The sequence below is a fragment of the Staurois parvus genome, unplaced genomic scaffold (assembly GCF_062004578.1).
Source record: "Staurois parvus isolate SC_StPar_1 unplaced genomic scaffold, SC_StPar_1.0 ptg000310l, whole genome shotgun sequence".
Lineage (NCBI taxonomy): Eukaryota > Metazoa > Chordata > Amphibia > Anura > Ranidae > Staurois > Staurois parvus.
Genome location: NW_028318106.1, coordinates 1,150,054 through 1,170,836, shown reverse-complemented (window position 1 = coordinate 1,170,836; position 20,783 = coordinate 1,150,054). Strand labels below are relative to the sequence as shown.

At 41.6% G+C, this 20,783-nt stretch overlaps 1 protein-coding gene across 12 annotated transcripts in view; it reads left to right on the top strand.

Moving 5' to 3' along the window:
• NEDD4L (NEDD4 like E3 ubiquitin protein ligase) overlaps positions 1-20,783 on the top strand; it is a 635,056-nt gene that overhangs the window by 436,030 nt on the left and 178,243 nt on the right. The window contains exon 1 of one of the 12 annotated variants that reach the window (XM_089683439.1): positions 6,731-6,939. The exons of the other annotated variants lie outside the window; for them this stretch is intronic. Within the exon in view, the coding sequence (XP_089539565.1) occupies positions 6,874-6,939 (66 nt within the window). The 5' untranslated portion in view covers positions 6,731-6,873. Of the gene's footprint in view, positions 1-6,730; positions 6,940-20,783 lie in introns of those variants that run through there. 12 annotated transcript variants of the gene reach the window in all.

Below are 20,783 nucleotides of genomic sequence, written 5' to 3'. Positions count from 1 at the left end.
GGCAAAGGCATTGGGGTCAGTGTCAGGTGCAGGAGAGCCGGCTGGCCGTTGCTTGCCGTTGGGAACATGTTATGTTCATAACTTAGAAGTTTCCACTTCAATTTACATAGCTGGTGGAACATAGCAGTGTGAGAAATGACAGATGCTCGGCATAGTAGACACCACTGACCTTTCAGCAATGCAGGAGCAGCACTACCGCCAGTCTCAAACCAAAACAATGAGCCAGTGCAATAGGAATGTTTGTTTATCAGGTTTCAATAGAACAGCAGTGGATGGTGCCTTTTTAAAAGACCAGCAAGGCAGGACAGATATTGCCTTGTGGGTAACATTTGAGAAGCTGATATATGGCTCTGTGATCTTTATATGGGGTAAAGGACCTCTAACCACTATAAGAATATAAAGAAAACATAGTGACGTGACAGGTTTTCACACCAGGCCCCCAGGACCCACATTCTGCCTCAGGCCTGCCCACTTACTGAAGTGGCCCACCCAAACTCTTCCTTTAATTTTGCAGGGAACACCCACTTTAGGCCTTCAATCACCATGATTGTTTTATTGAGTTTCTGCGTATGCCTAGTAACTCGCATAAAGGTGACATAATAATTCCAGGACATCACCTGGAATAAAGCATCATTGGGACTGTGATCCAAGATGTGGGACTTTCCAGGTGAGTCCGTGACCATCAACATACATGTGAGAAGTATAGTGATCATATATGACAGGGGTCTCCAAACTATGGCCCTCCAGCTGTTGAAGTACTACAACTCCCATCATTCCTCTGCCTCTGGGAGTCTCACCTGTGGCTCTCAGAGTCTTGCAAGGTCTCATGGGACTTGCAGTTCCTCAACACCTGGAGGGCCATAGTTTGGAGACCCCTGATATAAAAGAACAAGGCTTTGGGCCAATAATTATATACAGGTCATGGAGGTGCAAGTAGACATGTCTGTACACGACTGTGGTTGTACTATTGCTTTATTGTATATCTAAGGTTATTTTTGTTTTCTTAATTGTTAATAGAGTAGGGAAATGTTGAAATGTAAAGTTTTTTTCCCATCTGAAAGATTTGCCTTCACTTGCTGTACTGTAGATATAACAGGAAATGAGAGGAGATCTATACAAAATGAGGACAATCGCCTTAGAGACTGCCACCAGAACAAGTGTCCACATTGTAAGATTTCCAATGATCGGATCAAAACCTTTAAATACATGAAGAGGGTAAATAAGGTCTAGGAGAGCAGTATTTTCAATATGAATCTAAGATCAAGAATATGAGAACATGGCCTAAAAACTAGCAGGAACACTTCGAGACCAACCCTAGAAAGTAGGATGTTAACAAAAGAGTAGTTGACGTAATGAGATAATGAATCAATCAATGTCTAATTAAACCCTTCTTTGGATAAACCTAGATCTACTCTCAGAAAACAAAAAACTTTAAACTAAACAAAAAAGTTTAAAAAACAAACTAAATAAAAATTAAATAAAATTAAAAAAAAATTGGGCCAGTCCCGATGGACAACTTGTTCTTTTTTGCTGTCATTCTTCTTTGTTACTTTTCCCTCACTTTTCAACCCTATGACTATGGAAAAATAGAGAATGCGAATGTCTCTAATGGGAACAGAGAAAGCAATAACAATTTTAACACTCTATTTACCCATAAAAAAACATTTAACATTTTACTTAATGTATTGTATTAGAGCTGTTCTATGTATAAGAATATTGTCAGCTGTGTCATACACGTATATTTTACCACGTGTATTGTATTTCCTCTTGAGAATACATAATAAAATTATGAAAAAAACCCTTTAAAGCAAAGTTCCAGCCAAAAGTGGAAACTCTGCTTATCTGCCCCTTCCCCCTCTCCACTGCCACATTTGGCATTTGGGGAGCAGGTACTTAGATTTGACAGGTACCCCATTTCCACGTTTGGCTCAATTCGCCATGGCGAACTGAGCCAGATGTTCTACTCCCCTCCCCACAGCCCTTTGGAAAACTCAACAAGTCCCAGAAGACGGTGACCCATTCACAAAGTGCAGTGCACTAGGAAAACGGTTGTGAAGCCACAAGGCTTTACTGCCGAACTCCCTTAGTCAAGATGGGCAGCGCCAGCACCAAACGGCCGATTGAAGACACTGCTGGAGGCCTGGTGAGTGCCCTAATATTAAAAGTCAGCAGCTACAGTATTTGTAGCTGCTGACTTTTAATTTTTTTTGGGGGTGGGGGTTGGAACTCTGCTTTAAATATATAGGGCGCCATCACCCAAAAAGACCAGTTTCTTGGCTTAATAGCCAATCAGTTTTGTTTTATCCTCATCATAAAGTTAAAATGATGCTCCCTGATGCCTATAAACATTACATCTTCCGCCAGTTCAAAACTTGCAATATACTGAAATACATAATCAATGGCACTGACTAAAAGACTAAGGCTGGGCAATTTTTGTTGGTGTTTTCATGTGATTGATTGCACAAATTTAGAGCACTGTGCAATCATTCGTAAATAATCTATTGATTTACAGTCACTAATGTGAAGCAACCTGCAGTTGAACCAATTAACTGTGATAAACTGTACAATGAATGGCCAAAAGTATGTAAATACTCCTCCAAATTTTTGAGTTCAAGCATTTTCAAAGATATTTTAGACAACAGTGCACTTCCAAACTTTTGGCAACAGTTTTTTTTAACAGAATGAATCTTTCGCCAACAGTTTTGGGAAGGACCATTTCTGTTCTAGCATGGCTGTGCCCTTATATACATAGCCAGTTCCATAAAGACATGGTTTGATGAGTTTGGTGTGGAGGAACTCAAGTGGTCTGCACAGAGCCCTGACCTCAACGCTACCGAACACCTTTGGGATTAATTGGAACTCTGATTGTGAGCCGTATCTTCTCATCCATAATCAGTACCTGACCTCTCAAAGGTTTGATGAGCTTGGTAAGGAGGAACTCAAGAGCCTCAACCCTACTGAACACCTTTGGGAGGAATTGGAACTCCAATTGTGATCCATATATTCTTATGCAATATTGCTACCTGAACTCACAAAGGGGTGTTGAGTTTGGTAAGGAGGACTTAAATGCCCTGCACAGAGTCCTGGCCTCAACCCTACTAAATTGGAACTTCATTTGTGAGCTGGGTTTTCTCCAACATCAGACAGGCAAACAGTCTCTGAAAAAGTCAACAGAACAAGAATGACTGACTGCGACTGAATGTGACATCCTCTAGTCCACATGAATTGTAAATAATGAATCAAATCCACTGTAGTCATGGGCTGTTCATAGAAAAGGCTGTGTATTAATAGATGCAGAGTAACACCTCTGTCAACAGATAATGATAGACACATAATAAGGGTGGTGAATTTTCTGTATGGTGTAGTAATAATAAAATTAAGTCAGTAGATCCCTGTTCACAATGCATATATAACCTCATGCATGGTGATCCCTGGTTTGTTTTCCCTATAGTAAAGCATGATTAATATGACCAAATTTAACCCCGGGCTAGTTTGCTGCAGTATTTTCCTGTAGTAAAGCTGAGCCCAGATACTGTAACAAAATCTTATTACTTTTTCTTCTATATAATAACAACCAAGCAACTACTGTTTTCAGGAGTTCTGCAGTTGCAGCCACCATATGGCCCTCAGAAAAACTGATTTTAGGGTTAGGGTGGATTCACACTATTGTAGTCTGTTGTGTGAAGAGGGCCCATTCATTATGTAGTTAAAACAAAACATGAATTTCTTTTTTCAAGAGATCAGTTTTAGGTAGGGTTGCCATCTGCCTAGTATTTTACAAGCCAGGCTTCAGAAATTGGGCTTTTTCCAATGTTATTAATAGGAACGAGATCATTGGTTGGTGTTTTTCCCAGAAAAGGTGACAGCCCTAGCTTTAGGTAACAATGTAGATTCAACCTTTTTATTATATGTACACATTTTTGGGAAAATTCACACTGTAATTTTTAGATTCAGCTTGATAAATGACATTGGTGTTTATATTGATCTGCCAGATGCTAGCTAAAAGCTGATGTCAGGTTGGGAGTGGGAGTACTTCTTCTTTTATATTCTGTTAGGTGGAAAGGAGGTGCTTTAGGCTCAGAGGTAAGACAGCATTTACCATTTACCATTTATTGTATTTAAGAGAAAAATACGGGAGTAGGGGCAATGGCAAAAAAACTTTGCAAGACTGCCACCTTGTTGTCGGCCATGCAACCATAACGTCAGGCCCAGAGAAAAGGACCAGAAGAAATGGACAGAGGGAAGGCATGACTGGGTTTAAAAGGGGGAGTGGTGGACATGGGTGGAGGTCCAAACGTTTTAAGAATGCAGGGGTGGGAGTACTGATCTTATTGGTAGGCTGGACAGGATGGGTGTGGTCTCCAGGGGGTTGTAGGCAGGACAGTCCCCGTAGATCTCAGTTGGGGAATGTCAGACTTCAGGGAAGCTTCCTGCCCTCCCTCTCCCATGGTCCTTGGTCGTTTTTTGTCCTTTGCGTTGTGGTTGTGCAAGTCTGAGGATTGTGGCTTGTGTCAGTAGTTAAAGTGAATAGGTTGGGACCCCTCTTGGGTACGGCTACCCCTAATTTGGTGCCTTTTTTGGTAGCTGTGGAGTACCTGACTCTATCTCTGAGTTGGTGGTGTGCTGCTGGAGGCCTACTCTGTGTCATGTATAAGTTTTTGTTGCCTACAAGGACTTTGAGACTCCGGTTTTATATTCAGTCTGTTGGTTATTGTTGGGTATTTTTGAATTTTTTATATTGGGTATATATATGTTATTTATATTTTTGTTTAAGTGGCTGCTGTGGTCATTAAATTCCGTTTGGTGTCAGTGTGCTTTACTTGGTGGCAAGGTTGGGTGATGGGGTGGCCAGGCAGCTTGGAGGACCGAGCTTCATCTTTTATACCCTAGTCAAGAGGTGAATTATAAGTGGATTATAAATCTTGGTTTTGGTGTGGAGAGGGAATAGAACACCTACCACTTTTATTGCTGTCTGTGCCCTCATTGGGGAGATTCACCCTCTCTATTTGTCATGTTTTCCATTATCATCAAAAATGAAAGTAAAAAAAAAAATATCCAAATTTTGGGTTGTCATTGGAATAGTAATAGAGGGGAAATCTTCCAAGGGGGACACTATTTCTGGTGATATACTAAAACAAAGCTTCTGCTCTTGAGTGTGGAGGGCTGGTATCAGATAGTGGATATGTATTCTCAGAGAGAGAAGGGATCAAAACAGCCTTGCTGCCATAAACTGGCTGGGGTATTCCAGAAGCCACTTCAGAGGAACAAGAAAGGAGAGGGCGAACTGGCCTAGGGAATTATGCCAGGGGAGTTTATTACAATTGTTAAAAACATAAATATACAATATCACAAGCCAAGGAGAAATACAGCGGTATGAAAATGTTCAATTAATAGCCACAATGGTGGGTGAGACCCGGATGGGTAATATGCCAGGTGAACACCATCCAGGGATCTGTGCTGGCTTACACATTTCAAGAGCAAGATCTTATGGTTCTCATGTCACGGTCAGTTGACTATTTAATATCCAGGAAACAGCCTTTGGTTCTGAGAAAGAGGGCTTGCCCTCAAAACGCGTAAGCCAGCATGGATTCTCGGACGGTGTTCACCTGGCGTATTACCCATCCTGGTTTCACCCACCGTTGTGGCTATTGATTGAACTATTTCTGGTGACCCTAGTTGGAATTCCTCACTTTGGAGGGATTTTCTTTCACTTCTTGTTTTGGCTATGGGAGAGGAAGTGAAGGAAAATCTCCCGTATGGGACACAGATGTAACAAAAAAAACCTGGCAGGTGTTATAACCCTCTCTTACTCTATCCAAAACGCAGGGAGGGTTATTTTCTACATAATGGGTTCTTTTTATTGACTTATTTCTCTATTTCTACCTAGACCTCTTTGGAGTGCCCAGCTATACACAGAGAATGGAACCTCCAGGTTAGTGTAGTGTTAGAGGTCTTGAACATACCCAGCACATTCAGGTGTGGGGTTACATATGACCTTCTCCCTTTCCTCCCAGGATGTATTGCTTGGACCTATGCAGCCAATCATCAGGTTGGTGTCACGTGGGGGAGTAGAGTGGGTCATTAACTCAATTAAAGCTCTGATACAGAACTTGCGAATGTGTAGGACTCAGAGCTCTGTCAAAGGAATGTGGCCAAGGTGAGGATCAGTGGGTGGGTCGGGTCAGTGGCCTGTCAAGAGAACCTGTCACTTTTCCCCCGTTGCAACTTTATACTGTCTTCCTTTTTGCTTCTCCAGTCAAATCTATAACAAAGCATGGGTTTTCGTTAAGGTTGTGAAATGTGACTGACAAATTGATGAGCCTTGAATTAAAGCCGACCGATTAATTTAATTATAGTGTTTGCTGCAGCAGCTCATACATCTAGAGCTCAAAAAAAAAAAAAAAAAAAAAACTGCATGCCTAATGAATGGAAGATTGCACAGTAACAACGTCTGATATGTAGGTGGTTCCTATTTTTCCTCTTTTTTTTTTTTTTTGGTAAGATGTGGTTGTCATGGCACTGCACAGCTATGCTTTTCCCGACAAGCTGCAACTATTTTGGGACACTTGTTCCCTTGTCGTCGTAACTTTAACATCGTGTGTGCCTTGGTCTGCCAAGGCCTGGTCGTGGTGTCTGCTCCATCAGCCGACCACAGAACAGGACTTCAGGAGCATACACTGTGTCCTAGCAGCCGCCTCATTGGCACACTCCATTATCTCCTTTGTTATCTGAAAAAGGAGGTGGGGGGGGGGAGAGGACGAGCCAAGCCGTTCTTTTTCACAATGAGGACCTCTCCTGCGTCTCGTCGCGACCAGGGAAGGGTAGGGTTAAACTGCTAGAATCCACTCAGGTTGCCACGAGGTAAATGAAATCATGTACAGGGCTAGACCTGACTCGTTCGCCGTTCATCTTGGGGATTGTCAAGGTCGCAGCACACAGGTGAGTCTCGCCTCTGTTAATATTTAATGCATTTGTGTTTGTGCTCGCTTGCTGCCTTCTACGGTTATTCGACAAACTTACGCCGTATATGTTATGCTTACTTATTTCCTCCATGGCTGCGATTCACTTGTTTCTCCATGGATCCTATAGCGACAGTCGATCCTCTGGGATCTGCAGAGCCCTTAAATGCACTCGACTATACACCATCTGCGTGACAACTCCATCCCCAGATATCGTGTGCCTGTCAATTTCTCCATATAGATGGGCCAACCCTCCTCCTCACCATTTTTTAAATGGCTTTTCTATTATTTCCTCTTTAGTATTGGATCCTAAGCTGTCACGAGGAAGCCCTTTTTTTTTACCTTTTGTTTCTTGTTGCTTTCTATGTACTGTTCTGCCATGTTAACAATGTATGCACTGTTGGTTTACTGTATAGTTAAAGGCAAATACGACTTCTGTATGTAAATAAAAATATTGAGAATGTTAAAATTGACAACATAAGGCTTACACTCTTTTAACTACAAGAGTGATTTTTTTTTTTTTTTGGGACCAGAAATAGTCAGCCGTTCATTTTTTTAATGCTATTCAATGCTTTTATTTAATGTTCTTGATTTTTATAGTACTGGCTTGTTCTGCTAAGCTTTACAGGAGAAAACTGAAAGTCACTGACATACCCATAGGAGCAGGGGCAGATTGACCATTTGGAAACTCGGGCACTGCCCGAGGGCCCAGGGTCAGTAGGGGGCCCCATGAGATGCCCCTGGTACCTTTTTCATAGGCTTTTTTGAGTTTGGGCAAGGACACAGAGGCCCCATGATCCCCTATTGCCCGGGGGGCCCCATGAGTTGTCAGTCCGCCCCTACATAGGAGCTTACAATCTAATGTCTATGTATCAGTCATGAAGAGGCACAGGTATATTTTAATTATTTATTATAGGTATTTATGTAGTGCCATCAATGAATGCAGTGCTTTACATACTATTTATTCACACCAGTCCCTGCTCTCAAGGACCTTACAATCAAAGGTTCCTCAATGACATGCATCTATTTAAACATTGCCCTTAAGGCCAATTGCTTCATAAGGTTACCAATAAATCTCAATGCAGATATTATTTATCATAGGTATTTATAAAGCACCAACAATTCATGGAGTGCTTTACATTCTAATCATTCACATCAGTCCCTGCCCTCAAGGAGCTTACAATCAAAGGTCCCCCTATGACATGCATCTATTTATACATTGCCCTTATATTTGCTGCATAAAGTTACCAATAAATCTCAATGTAAATACTATGCATTATTTGTCACAGCACCAACAATTTCTGCAGCACTTTACATACTATTCATTCACACCAGTCCCTGTCTTCAAGGAACTTTACAATCAAAGGTTCCTCTTTTACATGCATCTAGTTAAACATTGCCTGCTCGCTGCCCTTATATTTGCTGCATAAAGTTACCAATAAATCTCAATGTAAATACTATTATTTATCACAGTTATTTATAAAGCAAAAGCAATTTATGCAGTGCTTTACTTATTAATTATTCACATCAGTCCCTGCCCTCAAAGAGCTTACAGTCTAGGGTCCCTATCTCACATGCATACTAGGGCCAGTTTAGACAGAAGCCAATGTAACCTACCAGCTTCTGGGAGGGAAGTGAAGTACCCAGAAGAAAACCTACACAGTGAATATGCAAGTTCCATGCAGATAGTGGCCTGATCAGGATTCAAACACAGGACCCCAGTGCTGCAAGGCAGATTATGGCCGGTTTGGATGTATACTGATGCATGCATGTATGGAAGAAACCAACACTTACACAGGGAGAGCATACAAACTCCATTTAGCAATAGCAATTAAACTCAGGCTTCAGAGCTGACCACTTAGGTAGGCCATAGATGATTTGATTTTCTTTCCTTCCACCACATGTGGACGGAAGGAAAATCACTCGATTCCCACTCAACAAGGTAAATGTTCATGGGGGTCAGTTAGACTTTGTGTTGTACCACTGAATTCTAAAATAAAAACAATAGTATCAGACCCCACAAACTCTCAATTACTGAATGGGCACAGATCATTACAGACATGCTTGTAAATCTTGGTAGAACACTTTCTCAGAAGAATATAGGCTCCTATAACTGGAAAGGGGAGGTCAGCTCCATATTAATGCCTATGGTTTTTAATGGGGATATCCAACAAGCTCATACAAGTGTGATGATCAGGTGTCCACAAACATTTGGACTATTTATTAATCTAATATTCTTTAACCTAACCCTCAATGGGACTGTACACAGGTGTTTCCAAATGTATTTTGAGGCTTTTCAGATTTATAACAAATCTTATTCCATGCCATTCGGTTATCAAGGTGCCTTCAAAGTGTGCTGTTGTTCCAACCTGTTTGAATACAAACATTGGAACTTGGGAAGTTTGTTGTCTTCTTACCATGCATCCCACTTTCCTTTCTCTAACCCCCACCCCATTTTTGATGGTTTTTAAGGCTGGCCACTGGTGACGTGATGGAAAAATACTTTTATGCTGACTCTTCTCTAAGCCACTATCCCAGGGGTTTCCAAACTTCCTAAACAAAGGGCTAGTTTTTTGTCTTTCAGACTTTAGGGGGGCTGGACTGTGGCCAGCTGGAATGGAAATTTTCCTGGCATCAGTGAGAGTAAGTATCATGTTAGGTGGAAGAATAGTGCCCCATCGTTGGTATCATTGGGAGGAATAGTGCCCCATTGTTGGTGTCAATGGGAGAAATGTTGCCCCATTGTTGGTGTCAGTTGGCAGAATAGTGTTTCATATCAGTGGGAGGAATAGTGCCCCATTGTTGGTGTCAATGGGAGAAATGTTTCCCCATTATTGGTGTCAGTTGGCCGAATAGTGTTTCGTATCATTTGGAGGAATAGTGCCCCATTGTTGGTGTCAATGGGAGAAATGTTGCCCCATTGTTGGTGTCAGTTGGCAGAATAGTGTTTCGTATCAGTGGGAGGAATAGTGCCCCAAGGGCCGGATAAAGGCAAGCAAAAGAAGCACTCCTTCAAGAGTAGTGGCTAGCTTCCTATCTCCTTGTGGGTGTTACTAAAGAATGTTGACTTTTAATTGACTGCAAGTACAGACCAATTAAAAGCTGATATCAGGCAGTCCCACACATCGGAATGTATTCACTAAACTCCTGAATTGGCAAAAAGGATTATGAAAAGTGGTGTCATCATAGTGGAGGGAAATGTTTTCAAGGGTTCATTCACACCAGATGTGTTGGAATGCATTTGTGAGTGCATTCCCAATGCAAGGCAATAAAAAAAATAGATTCCCTAGGAATGCAGTTCACACCAGCGCGTTGTGCTGTATACCTTTCCCCAGCAATGAAAAAAGTACAGCAGGCACTTTTATGTGCATTAACAAAACACGCTACTCAAAAGGCTGCTTTATTCCTTTTAAAAAAAGAAAAAACTGAGCTCCTTCCTAGTAATAAGGAAATCAACAATCTCTGCTCATAATGAGCGTTTTTGATATGAGTTACAAAAATAAAAGTAATGAGTTATAGAGTAATTGGTGTGCGTTGAGATCTCTATCTTGGCATTATACAGGGATCTGGCCATCAGATCAACCCAGACACTTTTAAGTTCCAATCTTCTACTGTTGCCATGTAGGACCTTCCCAAACATATATATTTTACATAATAAATTACACACTTAAGAAATATACATGTATTACAAGATACATTAATTTCTGGTATCTTGGAACACCTAATCAGCATGGCTCAATAATATCACACTGTAGAACAATCAGACACATTGTCTCCATGTTATACAACAAGACAATCCAAGAATAAAGAGGACAACAATGCATTTGTCATTACATCACGTGAAATTGTTATTACATAAAGAACCTAACAATAGCATATAATCACTTAAAGTAATTAAAACATCATAAAATTAAAAGTCAGCAGCTAAAATACTGTACTTGTAATAAAAGGACATCTACCTGTCCAGGGATCCAGAACTGTCCTCACCCGGGCCAGCTCTTCACCTGTCTTTAGGTCCCTGGTGCCAACATGTTTACTGTGAGAAGCCAGCTGTGATTCTTTGCGGCTTCACACCCAATTCCCCACTGCACAGACAAGAGACGAGCTGCGCAATCTGAATGGTCCCGCGGCCTCCTGGAACCTGTGACTTGTCCCAAGAGGTTGCAGGCAGGGAGGGCGGGATTGGAAACTTCTGCTCTGATCACCTAGGAGATGAGGAGTGGGTACATGTCAAAACTAGGTACCCTCTCCCCACCGCCAAAAAAAATTACAAATATGATAAAGGAGGGGGTAATGAGGCAGAAAAGAGGAACTTCCCCTTTTGTTTTTGTAATTTTCTGCACAGCCAGATGTAACACAGCTCTTCAGATGCGGGATGGGTAGGCCTGCTTCCAGAAGTTTGTGTTGTGCATTGTCCTTTTTTCTCGGATTTAAGTGTCACTTATACCATTCAGGTCAACTTTCAACTTTTACAGGAGTGTGCCTATCTGAAGAGCGATCTTTCAACATAGTACAGTCAAGCTATAATTTGTAGTGAACACTGTGGAGTGCAGTAGGGGGATGGCAGGCTTATGAATTATTCTTGTGTATTGTTTTGATGAGTGGAGGAGCCTATAAGTGTCAGAGGCTTGGAACTATGTTTAAAGATTGTATGATTTAGGCTTTTGGTATAGTAGGGTGGTCAGGTACACTAAAACATCGTCAGGATGATGACCTGAGCCAGTAGACTGTGTATCCTATATAAATTTCCATGTGATCCTAGTACAAAAGTAAGGCTGCAGTCTGTTAACATTTACTATTCCGTTTATTATAAACCACTGGCTTCTCCTCTAGAGAGGGGCATGGCCAAGAGTAGGGACTATACAGAAGCTGGTGGCTTGGAATAAACTGAACGGTCAACGTCATTAGAGTGTGGCCTTAAAGTGGCTCTAAACCTTGGACATGAAATCTGAACAAAGCATATCCCTTTATAGCAGTGGTCTCCAAACTGTGGTCCATGGACAGAATACACCCTCTAGCTTGCTTATATCTGGCTCTTGGAGGACTAATCTTTACATTATGAGGTGCTGTTCTTCCCACTGACACCAACAATGAGGCACCATTCCTTCCACTGACACTAACAGTGGGGCATAATTCCGCCCATTGACACGACTGATGAGGGATCATTCCTTCCATTAATACTAATGACGGGGCACTATTCCTCCTCCTACTGACCACAAATGTGTAATTATCTTACTCCCTCTACCACCAAGTCAGAGGCATTGTTTATTCCCACAGATGCTGGGGCTTGTCCTACTCTTAATAGCCACAGTCTGCTCCCCCCAAAGTCTAAAGGACAGTGTACTGGCCCTTTGTTTGGAAAACCTTTTAGTATATGTAAGGGTTTACAACCACTTTCAATTTTGTATTTTAGTATTTGTGTGAAGCAGGACGTGCTACTTCCTGGGGCTTGCACCTTGCATGGAAGGCTTAATGTGGCATTACTTGGCTTGTCCATACTATTTTGTGGATTATTTACATAAGTGGATTATTTACAGTAAGAATCATGTCCTGTTGGCTCTCTGGTAGATTAGGGGAATGATGCACAGGTTTACTTAGGTTGTTTTCATTGGCAGTATTTATAGGTATTTCAAAATTTCCTGATCCAGGTTGTTGCTCTGGTCCTCTTACATAACCATGTTGAAGCAATCGTTTATTCTGTTTTTAATTCATCATTCACTGGCTAGTTTCACAATAATTGTCAGCACCTTGGATGGGCTACTTAATGCCGGTCTTGTAAGAGGGAACATTTTACAAACCCTTCCCATAGGGAAAATGTTATGAATTAAATTAGCCATTTAATGCCAGGGATGGCAGTGATGAAGCATTCCCCCAAAGAAAAGTCTGCTCCCCCACCCCATATTTTAATTCTTAAATATTTAGAATTGTTGTGCTGTTTGTACTTTACACAAATCCATATACCAGCTAAAGCTTCCATCAAATGCGGAAGCTTGGATACGGTGCACATTCTGGGCAGCCAGGTCCCACTGCCTGATACAACAGAGGTAGCTCTTGCCCATGTACTATAGCCACATCTTTGATTTGGGCAGTAGGTGGATTTTATGGGTATTATTATTATACAGGATTTATATAGCGCCAACAGTTTGCGCAGCACTTTACAAAATGAAGGCAGACATTACAGTTACAATACAAGTTGGTACAAGAGGAAACAGAGGGCCCTGCTCATTAGAGCTTACAATCTAGGAGGACTAAAAATTATTACCCAAAGAATATTTGCTATGCTAGCATCTACCTATTTCTACTATGGAAGCCCAAAAAAGTACGCTTGTAGCCTTATCTTTTCCTGATTTACTGTGTTTTGTTCTATGCTGTGTCCCAGTCTGGAGGCAGCCATCTTAGTAGAGGAGCTGGGCATTGCATCCTCCTATCAGACCTTCCTACTTGATTACTGCAGGGGTGATTAAGAAGCAGTAGGAGAGGTGCAGTAAACACAGATTCATAGAATGAAGCAGGGAGATGCAAGCATTGCAAGTCCTCAGGTACAGCTTGCCCTCAGAAGAGGAATGAGCAGTACCTGGTGACGTCACCAAATCTCACTACAATTCTCAGGAGAAAAATAGTCAGGAACAGGAGTGGTAGGGATGTGCCTTAAATGAGAAGTATAGCTAATGCTTTTTTGGCTATATTTCTATGGATCACAGGAGTGAAGTTAGTTCTGCATTCCTGTGACTTGTTTTCAGCTGATGGTGGGCTAAAGCCCACTGCCGGCTGATATCACAGAGCTGGTTCAGGCTCTGAAAAGATCCAGACCATATGGTAGTGATCCGTCCAGATGCCTGGACCGGAGCTGGCTCAATCTCAAGCCAATGGCTCTTGCCCCCTCCACAGCCCAGCACTCCAGTAAGCGCTGGAGGGGCAGACCAGAGCGCTTGAGACTGACGGTCACTGTTCTCTGCTCAGAGCAAAGGGGAGAACTGAGCACTCAGTGGTGTTTGATCACTCCGTTCTCAGTGCAGAGCTGGCAGGGATAGATGCAGCATCAGATCGATTCTGCATCCAGCTAGTTAAGTATATTTTTTTTTTGTGTGTGAATGCTTCTCTTTTATATGATCCCACACTGCAGATATTCAGCTTTAAGGTTACAGGTAAAATGGTGCCTAGGCACAGCCACAAATCAGGAAGTGCACAGCTATCTTTTCAGAGAAATGTAAAGTGAAAGGTAGATTTTTTTTCAGGTTGCTTCACAGCCACAATAATGGTGGAGACCACACTCAAAAAAGCAAGCATGTAGGTTTATTTTTTCCTCAAGAGTGATGTACCATGTCTTTCTCTCTATTGTGTCCCAGTCTGGAGGCAGCCAGAGGAGGAGCGGGCTTTGCATCTTTTTGTCAGACCTGCCTATGTGAAGAGTGCTGGTGCAATCAGGAAGTATCAGGGGAGGTGCAGAAAGTACAAATTTACAGAATGAAGCAGTAGCAGGGAGATGCAAGCATTGCAGTTCCTCGGGTGCAGCTTCCTCTCCAGCCGACCCTCAGAAGAGGAATGAGCAGCACTGTAGTGACATCACCAAATCTCACTACAAATCAGGAACAAATGAGGAAGTGCCAGTCTGTCTTTTCAGAGGAATTTAAAGCAAACAACAGATTTTTCAGGGTCTTTTACAGCCACAATGAATCACCACTCCAGATATTTTTAAGATATAGCAGACCTTCACTTTTGAATATAGTTCTAATTTAAAATAAGCTGAAATAGCAAGAAATCTGTTTATAGGTAATATAAATCTAAATTCAATATAGGCGCTTCTTGCAAGGCTTCGATGGGAGGCTGGCAGTTATGACCGCACTGTATCTAGGTAAGTATGCCGGCACTCCCATAGTTACCTGGTTAATGACTAAAATACACAAGTTGCTATGTATCTGTAGTTTATGTTCTAATAAAGTATGTTTGTATTCTAAGGAGGGCAAAGGTTGGAATGGTGGCATTTTTACCTTACTCCAAAAAAAAGTTTTTTTGTTTTCAGTTGTGGCTAAAATAGGGGTGGGTGAAAATTCCTGTAAATTCTATATCCCTCCCTGATCTGTCCAAACCTAGAAAACAGTTTGGGGTTATAGATGCACTTTAAATTGACAGACCTTTTCAGATAAATACACCTTGGCGGTTCCTCAGGATATTCTTGATTTTTCTAACCTTTTTCAGTTTTTATTCCCCCAATGATTCATTAAAAGACCATTGTAATGTTTTATACACTTTTTCCTGCAAGTGCCTGTCCTCTTCCATTCTCATAATTGTGAATATACTCAACAAGTAAGACGTTATTACCAAGTAGTCCAACACAAAGTCAGATTTCAACCCAGTTAGCACTATGAGAAGTTGCAGGAGTGGAGGAGGCCCTGTTTATATTTTTGGCACTTGTAGGCCGGTCCCTAGGATGTTGGGGTAGAGGGGGCAGTGCCAAGCCTCAACCTTTGCATATCGTGATAACCTTTTCCCTCTACTTTCCACCTGTTGACATTTGTGGTTACATTCAGCAAGAGAAATGTTGGGGGAACGAGGTGCAGGAGACAATGAGAGAAGTCTGAAGGCTTCTTATAGTTCAGGAAGGATGAAAGCTTCTCGGAATATTATCTGGACCATAAGGAATGTGTTTTATATCTAAGGTACTTCCTGAAAGCTCCAGATGATTGCTCGATGTTTGTAAAGTATAGTTAACATACAGACCATGTGTGGAGCTTAACGGCGCCGCTCTGAAGCCGGATTCAAAGAAAAGAATCAACCCACTGGCATGGGAATGAAGGGAGAATTGTCATTGGTCCATTCCAGTGTCTAGAATGAAGCGAAGGGGAGCGGACGCTGCTCAAAACCAACCTCGGGAGTCAGTGTTAGATATATGGAGTGGCATCAGCACCGTGCTAGCCACGCCCTCTGATTAATTTTGCCCCACCCATCGAGGCTTGGCCACAGAGTGGTACTGAGGCCACTCATTATACCTAACATGCCTGACTCCCGAGGTTGATTTTGAGCAGCGGCCGCTCCCCCCTCACTTCATTATGGAATGGACCAAGGACACTTCTCCCTTCATTCCCATGCCAGTGGGTTGATTCTTTTCTTTGAATCCGGCTTCAGAGCGGCGCCGTTAAGCTCCACACATGGTCTGTATGTTAAGTATACTTTACAAACCTCGAGCAATCATCAGGAGCTTTCAGGAAGTACCTTAGATATAAAACACATTCCTTATGGTCCAGGTTATATTCAGAGAAGCTTTCATCCTTCCTAAACTATAAGAAGCCTTCGGACTTCTCTCATTGTCTTCTGCACCTCATTCCCCCAACATTTCTCTTGCTGCTCACCTCAAATTTAACACTTAATTTTAGGTCCAATTCACCCTGAGCCCTTTGAAGTGTGATTCCTTTAGTATTTCAGTGTTCGACATCATGATTTCCATTATATCCACTGGTGCCTGTTCATACCTGAGCACCATGTCATTTGAAGCTTGTCACCCAAACAAAAAAGTACATCAGCTTTTTTAGGACAGAGTTGTGTGTTTTTGGTCCTTATAGACTTCAGTAGGAGCACACGAAAAATATCTAAAAAAAAATGTGTTTTGCATCATTTCTTGCCTTTCTTCCTGTTAACTAGCTTTTGTCAAAAATGCCTAAACCTGAAAAAAGTGTTAACAAATGTGCATAAAAAATGCTTGAAGAAGCTCATATATGAGCCTAGCCTTCATGTTAGGGTTACTTCATGGGCATGGTTTTCTCAAATTGTAGTAAGTAATGGTAAGAATTTCCAGGAATAAAAGAGGGAACTTTCATAGTGTTAATTTTACTTGCTGCACTACATTTTTCATAATCTGAAAAAGTGATACTAAAGGCTGCATTTTTTTATTTGTTAAATAAAAAAAGACATAATACGGTACTACATATTGTGTTCAATTTTATTGCACAGAAAGGCCACTTACTGCCTAGTCTGGTGGTCCCCTGCCAGCGCTGTCAGCTTCTCTCTCCGGTAGTAGTTGAGTGCTAAGGAGGCACGTGTGTGTGCGCACTCCCGAGCAGGCTGCGTGCATCCATAGAGACACACAGCAATGGTAAACCGCGCCCCCGCTTCCTCCTCACAGGAGTTTGCCTGAGAGCACCAGAGGCCTATGATTCTATTGCACTCAATTTCTCCTGTGAAAACAGCAAGTGATGAGAGCTGTGCTGGATCTGTGACCTGGAGCCAGATAAGTGTTTAGGGATATGGGAAGGGGGATAGGACAGTTAATGGGGCTTTTTTTTTTACCTAAAAAGCAGAGAAAGCATTAAGGTAAAAAAAAAAATACTCTATACTTTAGTACCACCTTAAGTTGGGCAAAAAAGGGTATCACTTAACACCAATGTCGTGCGATTTTAAGCCCGACTATGCTGTGTGAATGAATCGCGACTTGCTGCCACTTCAGTGGGACTTTAATGATACATCTCAAGGCAAGTCACTATGAAGTTGCACAAAAGTAGTAAAGGATTCTTTGATTCTCACTCAAGTCAGGGTCATTGAGAGACATAAGATGCGACTTTGAAGCCACATGAGTCTGAAACTCCAAACTTTTTGCTTTAATCGATGGCTAACATGCTACTTCCTAGAATTCTATACCTATTGCAAACAATTCCAATTAAACTGCCTAATTCCTTTTTTAAGTCTTTTAAAACCTTATGCACCTCGTTCTTATGGTGTAACAAATGCCCAAGAATCAGTTTTGACCAACTCACTATGCCTAAAACCAGTGGAGGTATTGGGCTACCGGACATTCCCCGCTACTATAGAGCATGCCAAATGGCTAGAATAGTAGATTGGTGTACGAATCATAGTCGAAAAGCGTGGGTTAACTTGGAGGCTGCTTTCTCGAAGACCCCACTTGCCTCGTCTCCTTGGCTGAAAAGTACACATCTTCCTGTTGAGTTCACGGGACACCCTCTTATAGGCCCCACTTTAGCCTGTTACCATCAGATAATTAAGACATCGGACTTTTCTTCTACCCCGGCCCACTCTCATCCATTACTATGAACCCAGACTTCCCTCCGGGTTTGTCATCTGCTTTTCTTGCAGGATCCAGCCACCCAAATAATATGTGTATGCACCAACTCTTTAAAGATGGGAAGTTTCTATCTAGGGACATCATTCTAAACAAGTGGCCACTGCTGACCTTGACGCCATGGATGTATAGACAATTACACCATTTCATTCTCAGTTCCTCACACATTAACCAATAAACTAGACGTCTTACCCCATTCGAAAAACTCTGTTTTACAGACTCTCCCAAGAGACATGTTATATCTCAGCTTTATTCTTACCTTGAAAACACTATTGAGATCCAGTCTAGGAAAGCCTGTATAGCCTGGATCTTGGACCTACAACTCCAACTAACGCTGGAAGACTGGGATCATATCTACGCACTTATTCACAAGGGCTCCATATGTGTTTCCACACAGGAAAGCAAGTTTAAACTATACTCTAGATGGTACAGAGTCTCAGCGCTGCTTCACCAGTTCGATCCCAATGTCTCGGACTCTTGTTGGAGATGTCACCTGGCTAAGGGTACACTCATGCACATTTGGTGGGACTGCCCTATGCTGCAGCCATTTTGGGGGAGAGTTCAATCCACAATTGCACGAGTAACTACGTATAGCCTGGAGCTCACCCCTGCACAATTTCTACTGCATCACTCCTCACTCCCATCCCGGACATACCGTAAATCACTTGCCATGCACATGGTTAACACCGCAAAACAATGTGTCCCAGTCCACTGGCGCTCGACAAATATCCCCACTATCCGTGAATGGTTTGCGAGGATCAATAGAATTGAGGAAATGGAAGAACTGATCTCTGTTGCCAAAGAACATCCCGAGAGATTCAGGGGAACTTGGGCCTGTTGGAAGCATTTTAAAACCACCCCTACCTACCACCTACTAATGCAGCAATGATTGACTAGACCTATTCTGACACTGGGGAATGTTCTCTTTTCTGAGATACCTCTCGATCTATGCCTAGATATACCTTAGTCCTTCACCAAGGCTTGCCCCCTTGGAGCTTATATCCGCATATTACCCGGTTGACTGACTTGATACGCACCATGGCTTCAACTATAAGCTGATATTTCTATTGTGTCGCGCCTCACATGTTGTGAGCCACCTACCCGTAAGCATACACTCCTTTTTTCCCATATCATAAGCCCTCCCTTCCCTACCTAGCCCCCCCCCCCTTTTTTTTTTTCTTTTCTTTTTTTTTCTTTTCTTTTCTTTTCTTTTTTTTTTCTCGCTTTCTCTCTCTCTTCCGCTCTCCTCCTTCTCCCTTTCTATATACTTACCTTATCACCATGTTACTCTACTTACTAACTAACCCTCTTTCTACCTGATCTCTAGCTCCCGCCTATGTTCTACTCTTATCTTCGTACCATAACCAATACAGAATACTGTACCTCAAACAGACGTATTACGCTTCATAACACTTCCACATCCAATTCTTGGACACGTGACACAGATCTAAGGCTTTAATAGGTGCTATTTATATTTGATATCACACACTTCACACTTCCCTGACAGAAAATCCTGCTCAAAGGTCAAGAGACAATATATCTCCTTACTCATTTCTTATTTGTGGTACATTTCCTGGATTGTAATATTATGTTGACAAAATGTTTTACAACGTTGTGTTGCCTGTTAGGCTTTGACCCGTCTGCGACATGGGAGATGACACACAGTAATATGTCCGATTTTGGATTCACGTCTGTATATGTATTGTTATGTCTGCTTTCTTCTAATAAAAATCTTTTTTGGAAAAAAAACAAAAAACATGCTACAATATAAAACAGAAAAGGTACGGCGCTATAATTAAAAAACTAAAACTAAACATGAAATAAAAATTAAAAAGTTCAGTGATTTTCAGAAAAAATAAAGTATCTCATGACAAATATAAATTCAAAAAGTTCAAAAAAACGCCATGGAAGTCCACCATCACCAGTACCTCAAGAAATACTGCCTCTTACCAGACTGGAATGACCACACAGTTAAGTGCCGGTCAGGAAAAGTGTAGTGCGGACATCAAATTAGGATGAAGAACTCAGACACTATTGACTCTGGGAGGATAAGGTGATCTCTAAGTGTTGGATGTAGATAGACGCCTATTGGATCCCTCTCAGTAGATTCCCAAATCAAGGCATTAACTCCCAACTCATATTCCAGGTAATTTGCCATATATAGACCTAAAACAATGAATTATCCTCAAACAGGACAAAATCATCCAAAAAGCAAAAGAATCCTCATAGTGTAGTATAATTATAAGGGTTTATTGCCTAACATCGTAGTATTAAACGTACATCAAAAGATATGTTTCTAACCTTTTGAATATATATAGCGCGGAAGTGTTAAATTGTTAAACATGCTACAATATTACTGACTTCTCCTTCTGGATAATAGTTCCCCGGTTATAATGCTAAGCCAGTGGCTTCAGCACATTTGAAATCACTGACTTGCAACAGTTATGCTTGTTCTTGAACCAAAAGTGTGATGGCTGCGCAACTAGCATTAGCAATGGAAGCCTCCATTTTTTTAATGATCTCTTTTTTTTTTTTTCTTTTTTTTTTCTTGACGCCTCTATATAATTTAATGTCACCAGTAAGTTTCCCATTTCCTAGGCAGGTTGAATCCTCTTGGCAGATTTGAGAAATGTTCTTAATACTGTTAATTTAGGCTTTCCTATTGTGGAAAGCAGCAAGGAGCCCTCAGCGGGTGTATTTGGGAATAGCTTATTCTGCATTGCATACAAGTAAACAAAAGGTGTTCCCAGATTGGG